A 16,805-nucleotide genomic window follows, 5' to 3' on the forward strand; every position below is an offset into this window, starting at 1 on the left:
TCAAAGGTCGTTGAGTTGTGAGAGTTGAATTAATATCATATTAAAAATAATTAGACTTTTAAAATCTTACAAAAATACTTTGTTTTTAGAATATGATTTTTAGCAAGGACAATTATTTTAAAAATATTCCATTAAGTAAATACATTTTATACTTACATATGTTGCAAAATTCACCTATATAGCCTGGTATACATGTGACGCAACTTCCAGTTTCAGAGTCACAGACACTTTGAGAACATTGCGAAGAACATTCCGATATGCAACTGGATCCGAAATGTGTTTCGTTACAGGCTTTTATGGTCAATAAAATATGAATTTATAAATAAATATATTAATTGTTTATAAAAAAATTATATCATCAACTCGATTATGCTATAAATACTTTTTTTCATAGTAAACTTTTATAAAGTACTTACCTGACATTACCCGCGGCCTGCGGGTCTATGTTTGTGTTTACTAATCTAGTGGATTGGATTTAGATGTATGTTAAACTTAACTAATGATTCTTTCAAGTTTTTTCTCTTTCGCTACGAAAATAAAATTAGTTTTGCGAAAATGGGTTTACCCGAAGTCGATACATACATATCTATTAAAAACGAAAAGAGCGATAGCTTTGTTAAATAAATTGGGATTATATAGTAAACAATTAAACGAAATAATTTTTAGTACACGATTCATAAATGAATATATTCCTATCTCAACTCGGTTTCGCAGCTTTCGTAAACGAATGAATCGAATGTATTAAAAATGCTTTAGAAAACCAAATTTGAATGTTTATTTGATCAAAATATGAAATGAATGTACTATAATTAGTATGTTCGTGTGTTAAAGTATAAAACTTTATGTGCGAAGACAAATTTTATCATCTTAGAGCTGAATTAGAGTGTAATGAAAGCATGTTCGTCAGGAAATCTGTTGTCACAGATATAAGGAACTAATTTATGTAAAAAATGGTTTTGAAGCACATATTTCAAGGTAAATTTTATTATATAATTAAATAAATGGACATTTCTTTGTATTTGTATGTGTCAAAGTAACAAACTATCTGCGCAAAGTGTATTTCTTAAAATTAGATCTAGATCTAATTTCTTTCGATCTTTTCTCATGTCAACATTGTAAACATGGCCTAGATCCATAAATAATATAGCTTTAATAGAGTCGGACAACTTTTTTTTTAGGGTCTTAGGTTTGATTTAGGGCTACAAAACATACACTACGGTCTAAGTTAGTACCCAAGGAACATCCCTGCCTAGTTTTATCAAGATTGGTCAAACGGTTTTGATTTCTATTAGTCACATACATACATACATACATACATGCATGCATACATACGCCTTACTTTATACTTTATAGTATAGATAAATGTATGGGGCGATAACAAAGCTATACTATATATATTGAGAGACAGAGAGACGTTAAATGATTTGCGGAGGTTCTATTTAAAGTGCATTACCCATCTTGCCGTGTTTGACCACTCTTTGCTCTAGCGAGACATCTGACGATGCAATAGATAGTATATGGATGGCTGCCTGGTCGTGTGGTTTGCGCGCTAGACTGTCGTTCAGATTTATCAATGGCCCCGGGTTCAAACCCTGCCCGCTCCCATCCCCCGTCGTCCTGCGGGAGATTTGGACTAAGAAGTAATTATCTTCAACTCTGAAGGAACATCCGAAACATGTAAAACATTTTACAAACAAACATTTTATATGTGTCATTTCTGCATGCAGCTATCCAAGCCTCTTTGTCCTCCCGTTGGATCCACTCCCTTTTATCTAGTCGACAACTTCTCTTTTAGATCTTTTTTCTAATAAACCTTTTTCGCTAAGCTGTGTCTTAAGAATATTTGTCCATTCTGTGTCCCACGCATCTCACAAAATCTATGAATGTCCATCGCGTAAGTGTCGAAATCTTTTAAAAGTTTATCTTATCTTATATAATACAGACGTTACTTCAAAAAAGAAGATGATTACGTCCTACGCGTCATGCATTTAGTCATGCATATAAACCAATGACTTAAATTCAGCCAAGTCACTGGTTTTCCTGGCTAGCTCAGGCAACCCATTCCATGCTCTAATAGCACTAGGGAAGAAGGAGTATTTGTAGAAATATGTCCTAGCATATGGGACGAGGAATTTTGTTCATATTCTATATTTCTCGGTTTCTTTGTTTGTTTACATTTAGCAATTTCTTTCTCTCTCCTAAAGTCATTTTTTTATGTCCTATTCGTCATATATATATTTTCTTATTTTTTTCTGTTCACTTTCTTTCGGTTTCTAAGTTTTTCTTATCTCTCTTTTACCATTTCTCTTTTTCTAAGTATTTACATCAAGTTGTAAAATTGCAATACAAATATTTAGAGATAAATACTAAGACGAATAATTTTAATTTATATATATATATATATATATATATATATATATATATATATATATATATATTAATAATAAAAATAGTTAGAATAAAACCAGTACAGAACTGAAATATCAAAGAAAACAAATAAATAAACTAAAGATTGTAGATAATCTTTTCTAAAAAAATACATTTACTTATATACTTAAATATATTAATTATATCAAAATCAAATAAAAAATTAGTAGACATTTTACATTCGTTTAAGATAATTTAAAACATTTGTTTTTTTTTTTCTTTTTCTTCAGTATTTACTACTTTGTGTAACATTTCTTTAAATTCATGTCTCTCTATACTTACGTATGTCGCAAAAGTCGCCATCAAAGCCTGGTATGCATGCCAAGCAACTTCCAGTTTTAGAGTCACAAACAGTTTGAGAACATTGCGAAGAACAATTTTCTGTGCAATTTGGTCCAAAATGAGTTCCGTCACAGGCTTTTACATTTAAAAAATATACCATTATATATGTATCTTTTTTTTTTAATAACTTAAAAAAACAACTTATAATATTGAAATAGATAATGACAAGAAATAATTGGTTTCAACAAATCTTTTATAAAATTATCAACCAAAATATTCACATTTGTTCATATTTATGTATAGACAGAGAGGAGACAGAGATAGAGACAAATATACATTTTACAAAGTAACATAAATAGACATTTATAAATTAAGCTTATAGGAAACTAACGGATATAGTATATCCCGACAAAATATTGCCGACAAAATATCGCCGACAAAATAGCTATTTTGTTGCCGCTATTTTGTTAGCACTAATTTGTCGGCGAAATTTTGTTGGCGCTATTTTGTTGGCGCTATTTTGTGGGCGCAATTTTGTTGTCGCAAATTTGTCGGGTCACCGTAAACAAAAAAAAATAGTTTACTATAACTAGTAAAATCAATTAGTAAAAACAAAATGAGTAAGTATATTTTATAACATTTATTTTCTCTTCAAACGAAACATTAAATTAAAAAATGCAGATTGTTAGATTGTTTCCTTAGCTAATTATGTCGTCACGACTACGCTTAAGCTTTAAAAACTAAACGAATGAGGAAGGTAGTATATCCCGTTGCTATGCATCCCAAACTGCGACCCATATTTTTTGCCAAAAACAGCGAAGGCATAGGAATTATACGCCTAGGACAATTTAGATTTTCTTATCGCCGTCTACGTCTGTCTTTTGCATCGGATTTTCTTTTGGTCTCAAATGTGTATGCCGCGGCCTTTGAACGTGACCTTCAGCTGTCTCGTTCTGAAGCCGATTGCACCAGGTGCTTTCTTCTATATCGTCAATATAGAGTTCGCAAAGACATTTTTATTTGTAGTGCGGTCTTTTCAACGTATGACCATGATGGAGCGCAAACATTTCTGGTTAAAATATGGAGTACTGTCAAGTACAGTTGAGACGGCTGGCGTCTTGATCTTGGTCTGCGATCGAGTCCGACACAACGAGCCTAGTGTGTGAAGTCAGTCCTGAACTGTTGAACCCAGTTCAAGCCCAGAACGAGACGGAGAGGCCAGTGCAAGAGTTGATACGGCGGAACGGTGTTATCGGAGAGATAATTGTACAGTGTACGTGTTGCCAAATGTACAGTATTGGCTGTTATTTATTCAACTATTGAAGTGTAACGTTACTTTGGAGCCCTGAGTTGTCAAGTTCTTTAAGTTGGTGGTGTAAGGTGCAGTATGCAGAGGGCCTGGATAGTGAGATTCGTAACAATACATATAAATACGGATGTTATATATATATATATATATATATATATATATATATATATATATATATATATATATATATGATTGTGTGTGTGTGTGTCTTTAAAATAAATAACTTTTATACTTACTGATGTCGCAAAAGTCGCCTTTAAAGCCTGGTATACATTCCTTGCAACGTCCAGTTTTAGAGTCACAAACAGTTTGAGAACATTGCGAAGAACAATTATTTTTGCAATTTAGACCAAAATGTCTTCCGCCACACTCTTTTAAATCAAATATATGATCAAATATATAATGCCTTTAAATAAAAGGTTTCATTAAAATATTTAAAGATTTTTACTTTTTAAATTATATGTAGCGAAAACAACGCTACACAATTATATACTGTGTGTGAGAGAGAGAGAGAGAGAGAGAGAGAAAGAAAGAGAAATGGTTATAGGTGTAATATTTTAACGAATTCACAAAATAATAATAATAAGTTTAAATTAGTGGAGTCTAACTGCTAAATGTAAACAAGTAAATTATGAAAGTGAATTAGTTAATAATAATAAATAAATATATTATAGAAGACTCATTTTTTTCCACAAAAACAGCCACAAACCAAAACGTTCTGAAAATACTATTTTTCGTTACCTTTCTAGCCTGATAGTTGTCACAAGACGGATATGGAACACCCGCCCTCTTCCCCCCCCCCCTTTTAATAAATTTCAGACTCCCATTATAAAATATTCAACATCCATACAATATTATCATGCTTTAGCTTTATATCAGTGGTTACTATCGCCATAGTCTCACGTGAGGTCACATCATTTCCCCACTGATAGTCTAAAAGAAAATAATTAACAGTTTCTTGGACACTTGGTGGTACAATAAAAAAAAAAACGAAATTTTTATTTTCATTTTAAATGTTTTTATTTTTAGCGCCTCATAATAGAAAATGACATGTATCTGTGTTGTGTGTGCCCTTTTGTCCTTTTGTCCTTTTGCCCTTTTGTCCTTTTGCCCTTTTGTTCTTTTGCAGTATTGTCCTTTTGCCCTTTTTGTCCTTTTGCCCTTTTTATCCTTTTGTCCTTTTGCCCTTTTGTCCTTTTGTCCTTTTGCCCTTTTGTCCTTTTGTCCTTTTGCCCTATTGTCCTTTTGCCCTTTTGTCCTTTTGTCCTTTTGCCCTTTTGTCCTTTTGTCCTATTGTCTTTTTTGCCCTATTACCCTTTTGTCCTTTTGTCCTTTTACCCTTTTGTCCTTTTGTCCTTTTGCCCTTTTGTCCTTTTGCCTTTTTGTCCTTTTGTCCTTTTGTCCTTATGCCCTTTCGTCCTTTTGTCCTTTTGCCCTATTGTCCTTTTGTCCTATTGTCCGTCTGTCAAGTTTAGATCTCAAATACTATAAACGATATTGAAAATCCAATTTAATGATTATCGAAACTTGTGAAATTATAACAGACAACTAATAACTATTTTCTTATCGAGCACGCTAGCGCCCCCACGGGATGTGTTTCTATAAAATTGTGTGCGCTGGGACTGTAGGGGCGATAGGGGGTGCTGGGGACAATGACGGCCATAGGTGGATCTGGGTATATAAGGGGGGCGTAGTTATGAAGGAATAATTTGGAACTTCACTAAAACTAAGCAAACAAACATTTTTTTTTTTAATTTAAATCTATCAAACAAAATATCAACAAATTATAGTTAGCTTGCTTCTAATTTAAGAACAGAAACAGCGTTAGAAATTGAGTTCGGGAATCCACATCGTCTATGTTGAATTTCTTACTTTTTTCTGTATTTTGAGAGTAGTATATTTGATATAAAGCTAAAATCCAAACATTATAAGTAATCATTTTTTAAACATAGTAACATAGACAATTCCGGTCTCGTTAGTGAGGAAAAGTTGCTACTATTCAAAAAGTATATTCCCATAATTTTTATTGAATTAATTCTACATTAAAAGGTATTTCAATGTTTTACTTTAAATTACACCTCCAAATCAGGTTATACAATGAACTTATAGCTATTTCCAAAAATAAAATAATTGAAAAAAAAATCATACCAATTATAAAAGTTTCTTCTATTCAAATAATTAAAACAAAAAAACAAAAAACAAAGCAGAGTATGGTTTAGTGGAGTCTTAGAGAATGGCATAATTTTTTTTTTGCCACAAAAATAAAATATAAAAATAAAGTCTTATAATGTTGTTAGAATATTGTGTCACAAACCGCCTATACATGGGAGTCGCTCTAGCTGTTTGTGATGGTCGTTGTCTAGGCTTTGGATCACTGGGAAAAGATTCCAATCCCCAGTTTAGTCTTTTGATGACGCGTACAAGTGTGATACACAGGCAACAACTTGTTAAAGATTGTAAAGCCCGACAATTGTATTCATTTATAAAGCTAATTGTAAAAAAAACTGTTAATAAAATAAACTGCCAGTTTGTGAAACAGTGTGTAAAACAGTGTGTGAAACAGTGTGTGAAACAGTGTGTGAAACAGTGTGTGAAACAGTGTGTGAAACAGTGTGTGAAACAGTTTGTGAAACAGTGTGTGAAACAGTTTGTGAAACAGTGTGTTAAACAGTGTGTGAAACAGTGTGTGAAACAGTTTGTAAAACAGTGTGTTAAACAGTGTGTGAAACAGTTTGTGAAACAGTGTGTGAAACAGTGTGTGAAACAGTTTGTGAAACAGTGTGTTAAACAGTGTGTTAAACAGTGTGTGAAACAGTTTGTGAAACAGTGTGTGAAACAGTGTGTGAAACAGTTTGTGAAACAGTGTGTTAAACAGTGTGTGAAACAGTTTGTGAAACAGTGTGTGAAACAGTTTGTGAAACAGTGTGTGAAACAGTGTGTGAAACAGTGTGTGAAACAGTTTGTGAAACAGTGTGTGAAACAGTTTGTGAAACAGTGTGTGAAACAGTTTGTGAAACAGTGTGTGAAACAGTTTGTGAAACAGTGTGTTAAACAGTGTGTGAAACAGTGTGTGAAACAGTGTGTTAAACAGTGTGTGAAACAGTGTGTGAAACAGTTTGTGAAACAGTGTGTGAAACAGTGTGTGAAACAGTGTGTTAAACAGTGTGTGAAACAGTGTGTTAAACAGTGTGTGAAACAAATGATGAGCAATATTGTTTGGATCGTTTTGCTAGCTCTTAAATACGGCACCTCCGAATTTGTACCTATTCCACATTCTGTTGGACCTTTGGGGCGCCATGCAAGATTTGTCGACCGTCCTTCTCCATTCCGAAGACCTTGTAATATGGCCATAGAGTTTTAGTTAACGTTTTTGTACGATAGTTAGCAGGTCATCATGGGGTCCCATGGCTGCAGTTACCTTGTCTCTAATCTCTTGGTTTGTGATGCGGTCTTTGAATGTGATACGTAGGATACTTTTGTAGCTTCCTAATTCCATTGCTTGGATCCTCTTCTCTAGCAATGTAGTCAGAGTCCATGACTCACAAGCATATTAAAATGTGGCCTTGACCAGGGAGCGCAACAGTCTACTTTTGTTGCCGAGGGCTATGTCTTTTGTCATACCACATTCTTTATAGTTTTGAAATTGCGGCTTGGCCTCTGAAAGCAGGCCAGGTCTCTTTCCCTTACCTGACACAATAGCTCTGACGTATTAGGGTCAAGGCCAGATGAGGGCCATCAACTGTACTATGTTAGGAACCTAGTTTATTTATAGTATTAGTTATTTAGCGACGCACCATAGAAGACGTATATTGAACGGGACTGGTGACGTTTGGGATATTTTGGGTTAGAGACTGGAAAATCAGTTAGTGATAGAATTTTCTCGGGTAAAGACGTGTTTTATTTGACAGAGACTTTTACTGTGGCCTTTTCTTGGAATAAATATCTTATGAATAGTTCATCAGTGTTGACCACATCTCTTTACTCGTTAAATCGATCGTCTTGTTTATTATGTATTGTTGATCAACTACATTGAATACACCCGAACAATAAAACTCAAACGCTTGCAGAGTAATTGATTGAAATTCACAGTCATCTATAGTTGACCTCAAAACAGCCTCAACAAGTACATTACAACTACAATAAACTACATGATGTTTATGAACAAGAAGTGGGGTTTCTTGTCCACAGCAACTAGATCAACTGTGTTGTGAACTAACCCTTTAACCAGTTGACACATCTCCATACGTGTAATGCAACACACCAAAAAAAAAATCCATCTTTCAAGCCTACTTTCCTACACCAACCTATGACAAAGAGGCAGTAGAAGAGTTTTATAAGTAATTACAGGAAGTGGTCAAAAAGGTCCTCAAAATGGACATAATTGTTCTACAAGGAGACTGGAATGCCAAAAATAGGAAGTAGGCACAGTTCTAACGGACTACAACCAGATCGACGGCAGCTGCGTTTTAAGGCAAGCTTCCATACGATCAAAACAAGAAGTTTTCCTTCAGCTGCAGTGGAAGCGACCATGACCTTGTTATAATGACCTTTAAATTACTCTATGAAAAGTAACTAAATACGACGAACCAGGCGAATATTTTACCTAGATAAGCTAAAAGAATCCCAAATAGCTTCAATATTCGAGGCATAAGTAGAAATACGCTTTGCATGCTAAAAGTATCTTGGAATCCAATAACCAGGATATTGATAAACAAGTTAATTAGCTAAACAAAAAAAAGCAGTCCCAGATACTTGAAAAGCTCCGCCCGCCAAAAAAAAAAGAAATTAGGTAAGAGAGGATATATTCCAACTGTTTGACAAGCGACAAGAGCTAAATGGTAAAATGTTTTCAAACCCAAAATATGTCCATGAATACAAAAGCTTCAATATACTTACTACTGAAAAAATGAAATGAAGGAAGCGAAGAAAAAGTGGATATATAATAACTGTCAAGAAACTAAACAGGGACTAAACAGGAATGACAGTAAAGCAAGATTACAAAGAGAGTTTGTGTTATGACACAAACTCAGAGGCGGCCCCCGTCGGAGTTGGATCTCTGTCAGATATGCCTGTTCGCAAGGAATATTCAAGACGTGAGTTAATTTTAATATCAAAGTAGCGTTTCAAAGAGTCATTTGCCGTTGTGAAAAACGTTTCGGGTGTTCCTTATAAGTTTAAAATAATTAACTTCTCGTAATGGCAGTAAGCAGGGTATGAACCCTTCCTGGCCTTGTGCAGTTTTAAATCTGGACTTTTATTTGGATTTGTCGATGGTTCCTTGTTCAAACCCTGCCTTCTCCCATTTGGACTAGGGAGTAAATAAACAACCTGTCGAGATAATTAGTTCAGCATGCTAACAGCATGACTTAATAATAATTTAATAGCCTATTATTATTAAAGAGATATATTACATATTAAGCCATGGCATCTATCTGATATGTACAATATGTCAGACAAGCGATTTTAGATAATCTTTCAGCATTGATTTTTAATTAAAAAACAAAAAAAGTAAAGAACAAATATATTATGCTTGTACTTCTATGTCTCAGCATAGTTTTTAACAGAGATATTGGCATTTTCAATTATATTGAACTAGAATGAAAATGTAGATCTACCTAAATTAAACTTCTGATTTAGCACTCTTAAGATCTATATCTACTAGATATAGATCTTCAATACAAATTTGGAATAATGTAGATGTAATTTAGATAAGATTTATGTAAAAAAAATGCTAGATAATCTATCAATAGACTGAATGCAAGATTAAATTTAAAAATAGTAGATTAGTTTTCGTATAATATAACACTGCAATATTGATCAAGACGTTTGGAATCAAAATCTACATTACTTCTAGAAATTGAGATTCTACATCTTGATTAGTCTATATCAGTTTAAACTAGATCTAGAAATTCTAGATCTAGACTCTACAAGGAATTTAATTAGAATATAAATCCAGATCTAGATTTAGTGTTAACTAATCTAGATCTAGTTTTAAAATCTAGATTAGATCTTAATCGAGCTATCATTCCTTTTTTAAACACCACTCACATAATTAGGCTTAATAAACATTACTATTCCGAGTTGTTTTAGCATTGCATTTGAAAATAAAATTCTTATGACGTCAAAGGAAAAAAAAACCACTACATCACACGGCCTAGTTATACTAATAACGCATTCATCAATACGAGCCAATTATCGAGTGTTCATAGACATTTGTGCACCGAGTGAGTTCTTTAATCTTTTTATTTACAGAATAATTCCATATGACGCCAAAGGAAATAAAAAAATTCACTACTTCACACGGCGTAGTTAGACTAAAAAATGCCTTCATCAATACGAGCAATGTTTTGAGGGTTTTTTAGCATTGCATTTAAAGAATCCATTTATATGACGTCTAAGGAAAAAAATTCCATTACGTCACAAAAGGCTTGTACCAAAAAATGTCTTTATTAACACAAGAAGTTTAACGAGGGTTCATAGACATTGGTGCACTGATTTCTAATAGAATTTATTTAAAGAGGATCAAACCGGCATTTTATGTGCGTTTTGTTTTCTGTCCGTCATCTTAATATAATAGACAACATCTAAAAGCTATTAAGAAAATATGATATACTACTTATTAATTGTTGTTTTAAAGTCTGTCCAACTTATATGCATACTAAATAGATTTTTTCTATTTAAAAATAGTAAACTTTATTTTTTGTGTGTAAATGTAGTAAATGTAGTAGTCAGTATAAGAGAAATGTAAAACCGTTTGCATAAATGTGTTGAGATATGTTGTGTAGTACTGTACCCTACTAAGGAGCCTCACTTGTTTGTTACTATTAAGAGTGAATATTTGTAAATGTGGTGTATTTTTTATGAAAAAACTGCTTGCATACGTGATTTTTAAACTAGATTTTTCGCTTTCAGAAAAGAAAAAAGTAACCGTTGCATAAGAACTTTGAATGACCTAAAATATCATGATGTCCGATTTTCCTTTTCTCTTCTAGTTTCTGACATCTAAACGGGACGGACGGACACACAAACTATTAGCGTCTTTGTTTCTATATTTAAAACAAAATTCACTTATCATTAAGTAAGTGTTAATACAAGTGTCTATTTCAAGTCTAATGCCTGAAACCTTTTATTCATTTATACCTAAACGTTGAATAAGATAAACATTAAATTCCATTAGTTATTATAGGGTACAGAGAAACACTATTTTCACATTAGTTCATAAACTTTTTAAAACAATTTTAGTAAATGTGTTATTATGATTAAAAAAAAAAAATTACCGTTTGCACAAATAACACCCGCCTTCTCTTCGGGCTTACAGTTATGTTTACCCCATCCAGCATGTGAACAACTCGTTAGGGTCGACACATATGCTGTACAGGTGACATCGTCGAGTAGGAAGTCGTAAACGTGGTTCGTTTTAAATCCATTGCCACTCACCGCTTTGGCGCCAGGTCTGTCAAAGTTAAAGTTATATTCTCATTATTTAGTGCTGTTGTGTGGAGTGTAGACCTAGATACAGGACTTTTTACTAATTGATATTAGACACTATAAAGAAACTGTCTTAGCAGACGGAAGGCACGCATTATGTTTCTTTTATGAAGTAAGGTAATTTATATTTGAATGTTTCCCTTCGAGAATTGCACAGCGTTATTCTTCGATATAAGTTTTAGAAATTCATCTTTATGGCCTCTACTACTAGTGAAAAGTCAACTAAAAACTTGAAAACCTTTAGTTTAACTAAAAAAAAAATTAAGGTCAATGTTTAATTAGAAAAAAAAAAGGTTTCAATCCAATTAAGTTATTTTTTTTTTAGTTATAAACAAAAAGTTTAATTAAAATTTTCATTTTTTTTTAAGCACTTGGTAGAGATTGAAATTCATATTCCTGTTTTCTGGTCATGTTATATCAACAACTTTAATTTTAGAAAAAATAGATGCAATTTACAACTATTTTATCAGTCATTAATTGAAGAGGGATAGGTTAAGTAAGAAGCTGGTATAAGTTATGGACTTAATATCTGCATTTAAATGTAGCAGCATAATAAAATGTTATTGACCATTTTGAAGTTTTTATGCAATATTAGAAATGTAATAAGAAAAAAAGAAACAATGAAGAGTAACCTAAAACAAGGCTTTATTAAACTAGAACGAGACGAACTGACGAAAGAGACATGGACAGTAACACACTAGATCAATGTTGTGAACATATTCTCACGACGTTACACAAACATAAACAAATAGTAACTAAGTAAGCTTTGGGACTAAAAGTAATAATCAATTATAAATTAATTATAATACACAAGCACATTTCATATAATATCTCCTTTAATACCTAAACAAATTATTAATTCAGTAATGAAATCTTAAGATCTGACAACTGGTATATATTAGTATATTATTAATATTGATCTCGACGTTTGGAAATCAAAATCTACCTTTTAGTCTAGAAATTGAAATTTTATTTCTTGAGCTAGTCTATATCAGTCTAAACTAGACCTAGAAATATATATATATTAGAATTAAAGCCGAATTCTTTTGTGCTTTCGTCTGATCGTCATGTTAATAGGAAAAAAACACATTTAAAAGCTATTGAAAAGTTGATTAACCTTTAACTTTCCTTCCTTCCGAAACATCGCAATAGTTTTAAGTATATATAATAGATTGTTCAAGATGTTTTTAGTGAGAGAAAAAGAGAATTCTAGATAAATCAAATACTGGTAATCAAATTTTCTGTAATGGTCTCGTAAGAAAAATAAATGTACCATAGCCATGTGGATAGATTTTCATACAATACTTTGGTGTAAGAAAGTTGTTTTCCCAAACAAATCGGAGCATAATATTAACGATAATTTGTAAGAAAATTTAAGTAATGTAGGCTGCTATGTTTTTCAAAACCAAATCCTGAACATTCTTAACAGATTAAAAAAAAACTTCTGTTATGCTTCAACAGGAAAATTAAATGTAAAATAAGTTTAAAAAGTGATTTTCAATATTCGTTTCTAATAAATTACTTTATTATTTTAAAATTATGAAAAACCTATTGTCGATATTTTTTTTTAAAAAGTCATTTGACATAAATTTGTTTTAAGTTAATAATATGGAACAACTAGATATCGATAATTAAACTATTGTGACTTATTGTCCAAGAATATAAGAGTAAAGTAAGTCAATTGTGCTTTCTCCAATAATCATTTGACATATTTTTTTTTATAAAACAATATTTGGAAACTTTATAGTTAATGAAATATAAGTCAGTATAAAGATTTCCATTTAGCATTTATATGCTATTTACATTTAAAACCTGAACAACATATTATTGATCATGTGTTATTGAAACGTTTAAGCACGGAATTTAGCTGTACTATATGATGGAAGAGCAAAAAACATTCATTGGCATTGATTTTTCACAAAAACATCCGGAACAATCTATTATATATACTTAAATCTTTTGTAATATTTATGAGGGAACGTTAACGGTTAAATCAGATTTTTAATAGCCTTTAGTGTTGTTATTTTTTTTTTACATAAACGTGACGGACAGAGCGACCAAAAGAGAAAACGAAAAAAAAGCGTCTTTTATTCTGATGGGGGCGCTAAACAAAAAATTAATAAAATCTGATTATTTAAAAAAATTTGAGGGAACTGGTTAGTACCACGTCTTGCCGCTGCTTGTCACGCTACTGCACGAAAGTCACTGCATAAAAACTCCATTTTGAAAAATATTACATTACTATTTTAACTGTGAATAGACCTTGTTTTTAATGATGTAACTGTATGGAATTTAGCTTTTGTAAAGGAGAGTAATCCTAGAAAGACATTACGGGCACGATATGGCCTAAATTGTGCCGATGTGCCAAAAACTCAAAACTCTTAGCCTTTATAGGTAGATATATTACACGTTCGCCGGTAAAGGAAATGATTATCTTAAGTAAAACATCGTGTCACATACAGCAGTGTATGACAGTCTGGAGAAATTAGATCCTTTCTGGAAAATAAAAACGCGTTAACTAAGTATTGTAGCAAAAGCATTAAAAAATTACATATTCTAAAATATCCTATACCAAAAATAAACATACTTTCGTGATCATTATATACACATTGATTACACTGTTTTGTTGCTGTTGTTTTTTTTTTATCGTTTTGTAAATCGTTTTACACAACCTAGCAGCCATAATTAACAAAGTCATCAAAAGCATCATGAACATAAATTGTTTTAATTGCCAAACATTTTAGAAAGCACGGTAAATGGAATATAATTTATATTATAAGTCTTAAGACGCTCCCACTAATAATAAAACAAACTCCAGGAATTATGTCATGCTTTACTTACTGCTGGCGCATTATATTGTGTAATTTTAAAATCGTTTTTAATTCACTAATTTATTGAATGAACCGCTTATTTGGAATAAATACTCATCTACCAATACAAAAATCAAACATCATACGTACATAGTCGCAGCTAAAGTATGCAATAGTAACATAAAAGCAGTCTGATTTTACTACTTCATAAGTTTTTGTTGATTTTGTTCAATTACTTGTCCGTCAAGAGAACATGTCAAATCAGACTAGATGAGATCGTAAATCTTTGTCTAAAAGTAGGAATTTCGCAATAATGATTTTGAGTATGTTGCAGATTGTTTACAAACACTTGTTGCCTTATTTTTTTTTTAATAAACATCTCTTAAAGCTATAACTGTTATAAATTTGCTACAAGCCAATATCGCTCATCATTGAAATCTAATAGAATTTATCACATTTATTTGATAGGCCTTTAGATCTAGACTTGATAGACGGTGCGCGAAATGTTCCTAACATTAATGAATAGGGTTTCTTTATGCCAAAAAAAACATAGAACGGTATGTTTTAAATAAGTATTTTGTTGTCTTCTAGCAATATATTTTAATAATTTAAAAAAATAAAGGTTAAACTATAGTTTTGCCAGTGTAGGGAACAAAGGAGTAATTATTATTAAAACGATATACATTAACTGTTATATTTCTAAAGCCTTTTTCGAGGAACGTGCCCACCCAGGTTTTGCCCATACCCAATGTGCGACTTCAAAAGAGAAATTAAATTGTAAAAGTGTAATAAACATTCAATGTGTTGCAGAACGCCACGGCTTGTATTAAGGTCAGCCAAGTATTAGGACCAAAACTATTGTGTCTATGTGTTCATTAGCCAGAGTCGACTGTCTTTAGTGACATTAGAACATTAATATTACCTTTGAAAACCCAACATGTAACAGACCACTTCGGCGTTACTATCGGTCCATCCATCGTCGCAGACATATCCCCATTTGTTGTTATGTAACACTTCCACTGTTCCCTCCAAACTGTTTTTTCCATCTCGTAGTCGTATTCGTAGGTCAGTAATGACTGTGAATGTTCAATTTTATATTCTAATTTTGGAAATTTTCATTCACAGCAGTTAACTACAAAGAAATAACTTCTATGTATCTCCGGTGTACAGACTACAGGAAGTGAGGATCATATAAATATATTTTGTTCAAAGATGAACAACAGTTTTCTGCTTGCTCTTCTTAGCACCATAATATTTCAATAAGGCGTCTTTGACATTTTTAATTGATACAAATTGGCTTTTAATCTCTGTTTATTTTCCTACGTTTTGTCTGTAAGTTAGTTTATACCACTCTGCATTCTTTATTTCGTATTGTCTTTTTTTTTTACAATTTTACTGTATTTTATGTCTTACGTGACGCAAACAGCTTCTTAAACATTAGAATATAAGAGCAAATATAAAAGGAGATTACAGTGGTTAATTTTTCTAATTAAAATCTAATTAAAATGAATATTAGATTATAGTACCAGGTAACCTTGCCTTGCTTTTTTAAATGATTTCGTGTGTCAATCTTCTGATGCATGTTAACTCTTCCGCTCCTAATTAACGATACCATCGTTGATTTGACCCCATTACATTTATTTTTGGTTTTGAAAACTTGTATTTGTGTTAAATAAAAAGAGCATGCATTTTCCTAAAATTCTATACCAATATTAACGTTTTCTAATTTCAAACAAAAATGTTATTGAAGTTTCATCATAACAGAATAGACTGTAAAAATGTGAAAAATGAACAATTATGTCATATCGTGGAAATGATTACGGTTATTTAGAGTTATATGCTAAGTCGTTGGTTGTCCTTGTTGATTCAGGCAACACATTCTATTTTGTTATGGCACTAAGAAAGAAGGAACAGTTTTACAAATGTTTTCTAGTGTATAGAATAAGAAATATGCTTCTATCTTTGTGTCTCTCTGAGTATTTCTTTAGGTTTTGTTTTCCTGTTTGTAAGTAATGCATATTGTTATATAGGCCTAACTAACGTTAAATAACATAAGACCCTAAAAAAAAAAGATACCCACTCTATGAAAGTATTACTATCTGTATAATATAATTTTGTTTTAATGAGACAAGACCCAAAGGTCTCGCTAAGATTTAAGAGCTAAGGCTCCATCTAGATCTAATTTTTAGAGATAGACTTTTCAAAGATTTTTTTTACATTGATACATGAAAGGTCAAACTATAAACCATTTGTATGAAAAAAAATGTTTTTTTCAAAAGCATTCAAAAATAAATTTCTATGTAAATAGTTGCAAATATTTTTATGACCTACTTTTATGATCCTCATTCAGGTTTTTTCGAGCTTCTTTTCTTATACAAGAACCAAAGTTCACGGTTGCGTTGAACAGAAAATCTCACGAAGCTTGCATCTAGATCTAATCCTTAGATGATAGATCTGCTTTTCGCATTTGCATTCGCTTAATTATAACA

At 31.9% G+C, this 16,805-nt stretch overlaps 1 protein-coding gene across 4 annotated transcripts in view; it reads right to left on the reverse strand.

Moving 5' to 3' along the window:
- The window catches only part of LOC106079432 (deleted in malignant brain tumors 1 protein-like), a 53,054-nt gene that overhangs the window by 10,707 nt on the left and 25,542 nt on the right, over positions 1-16,805 (reverse strand). For 2 of the 4 annotated variants that reach the window (XR_008777890.1, XM_056029053.1), the window contains exons 6-10: positions 15,239-15,392; positions 11,296-11,471; positions 4,255-4,389; positions 2,710-2,844; positions 157-291 (exon numbers count right to left, since the gene is read on the reverse strand). Coding sequence is in view for 1 of the 4 variants with exons in the window: in XM_056029053.1 (XP_055885028.1) it covers positions 157-291; positions 2,710-2,844; positions 4,255-4,389; positions 11,296-11,471; positions 15,239-15,392 (735 nt within the window). In the remaining 3 variants the exon portion in view is untranslated. The remainder of the gene's footprint in view (positions 1-156; positions 292-2,709; positions 2,845-4,254; positions 4,390-11,295; positions 11,472-15,238; positions 15,393-16,805) is intronic. The other 2 variants (XR_008777892.1, XR_008777891.1) reach the window with 2 other exon arrangements.

Source organism: Biomphalaria glabrata, chromosome 5 (assembly GCF_947242115.1).
Source record: "Biomphalaria glabrata chromosome 5, xgBioGlab47.1, whole genome shotgun sequence".
Taxonomy (NCBI): Eukaryota; Metazoa; Mollusca; class Gastropoda; family Planorbidae; genus Biomphalaria; species Biomphalaria glabrata.